At 52.2% G+C, this 1714-nt stretch overlaps 1 protein-coding gene across 1 annotated transcript; it reads left to right on the top strand.

Moving 5' to 3' along the window:
• Positions 1-692: 692 nt before the first annotated feature.
• ETH_00041220 (microneme protein, putative) lies at positions 693-1041 on the top strand (the record flags this gene model as incomplete). The annotated part of the gene is made up of 2 exons (XM_013380193.1): positions 693-750; positions 951-1041. Coding segments are annotated over 2 exons (149 nt in total), but the record flags the coding sequence as incomplete, so codon positions are not given.
• Positions 1042-1714: the final 673 nt, after the last annotated feature.

Raw genomic sequence — 1714 nt, forward strand, 5'->3', positions numbered from 1 at the left:
GGTGAGCACTTGCTGCTGCTGCTGCTGCTGCTGCTGCTGCTGCTGTATTTGCTGCTGCTGCTGCGGGGGGTGGTGTTGCTGCTGCCGGTGTGCTTGGTGCTGGTGTTGGTGCTGGGTTTGTTGCTGGTTGTGGTGGTGTATTTGCTGCTGCTGCTGCTGGTGTATTTGCCGATGCTGATTCCGGTATGTTTGCTGCTGCTGGTAGTGTATTTGCTGCTGCTCTTGTGCGTGCTGCTGCTGCCTACTGCTGCTGCTGCTGGTCTGTTAGGTGCTGTTGCTGGTGCATGTACAGCTGCTGCTGCAGGTATACTCGCTGCTGCTTGTGGTGTATTTGCTACTACTGCTGCTGCTGCAAGTGGATTTGCTGCTGCTGCTGCTGCTTGGGTAGCTTCTGTTTACGTTGCTGCTGCTGCTGGCTTGGCTGTGAGGCTGTGGCTGCAGCAGCTGCTGCGCTGCTGCACTAAATGTTTTTTTATTTTGCCTTTAAAGCAGCAAAAGTATTTCGAAAATAAAAAGAATAAGTAAAAACCGAAGTGGGCTCCAAAAGTGCGAGTTTGGGGCCGCAAGACAAACTGAAAGGCTCGCGTGCTGCTGCTGCCTTTGCTGTGCTGCTGCCGCCCGTGCTGCTGCTGCTGCTGCTGCTGCTGCTGCGTCCCCTCGGGTGTACGTACACCAGAAGCGGCTACAAGAAAATGCTCAGAAAACGAAAAGAATGCCTCAGAGGAGGAGCTCAAGGCGCTGTAGCTCCAGGTGAGGAAGTTTGAGTGGCTAGCTGCTGCTGCAGCACGAGGTGTCGATACAGCTGAGAGGCGGCGGCGCGGGGGCGGGTTCTGGTCGGATTTCCGCGGAAAAGGGACTTCTGGGGTTCATTTTAATTCATTTAATCATTATTTAATTTATTTTATTCATTTAATTCCCTTTTTTGCGTTTTTTTCCGCTTTTTCCCGCAGGAATTGCAGAAGCTGTCACCGGCTTCCGCGACAGCGGGCCCACCACGGCGAAGACGAAGGCGGCGACGGACGAGGGCACAATGCGGGCGATGTGAGCCGAAAAGCGGAAATAGTTCGTTAAATGGAATTAAATTTGAATTAAATCAATTTAATTTAATTAATTTCAACTAATTGCGTTTTAAAACGCGCAATTTGGCGTTTATTTGCGCCATTTTTGCCTCTGCGCTGCAGCACCCGGAAGAAGAGCGGAAGGCGCTGAGCGCGAGCTGTCTGTACACCTCAAGCCTCGCCAACTTCATTTTCTTTCCACTCAAAAATTCCAAAACTTTTATTCTTCAATTTCTTTTCCAATTTGCTGCTTTGTCTCTCCGCCTAGTCCTCACGTGGCTCGCGAAACAGGCTTTTAAAAGCTGCTGCTGCTGCTGCTGTTTTCGCTGCTGCTTATTTTGCTGCTGCTGCTGCTGCTGCTGCTGCTGCATTAAATAGCAGTTTGCAGCAGCAGCAGAGGAACTGTAGAGGTGTCGCGTAGGACACGGGCTGCTGCTGCAGCAGCTGGGAGCGTGTTGCTGCTCTTATCCGCTTACAAACAGCAGCAGCAGCAGCAGCAGCAACAGAAAGAGCAACTGCTGCTGTGACGTGGCTGCAGCAGCTGGGTGTGCTCTGCTGCTTAAACGGCAATCAGTGCAGCGGGATGCACATGCTGCTGCTGCTGCATCTGCTGCTGCTGCATCTGCTGCTGCTGCTGCATCTGCTGCTGCTACACT

This window comes from Eimeria tenella, genomic scaffold, assembly GCF_000499545.2.
Source record: "Eimeria tenella Houghton genomic scaffold, Eth_scaff4568, whole genome shotgun sequence".
In the NCBI taxonomy this organism is placed as follows: Eukaryota; Apicomplexa; class Conoidasida; order Eucoccidiorida; family Eimeriidae; genus Eimeria; species Eimeria tenella.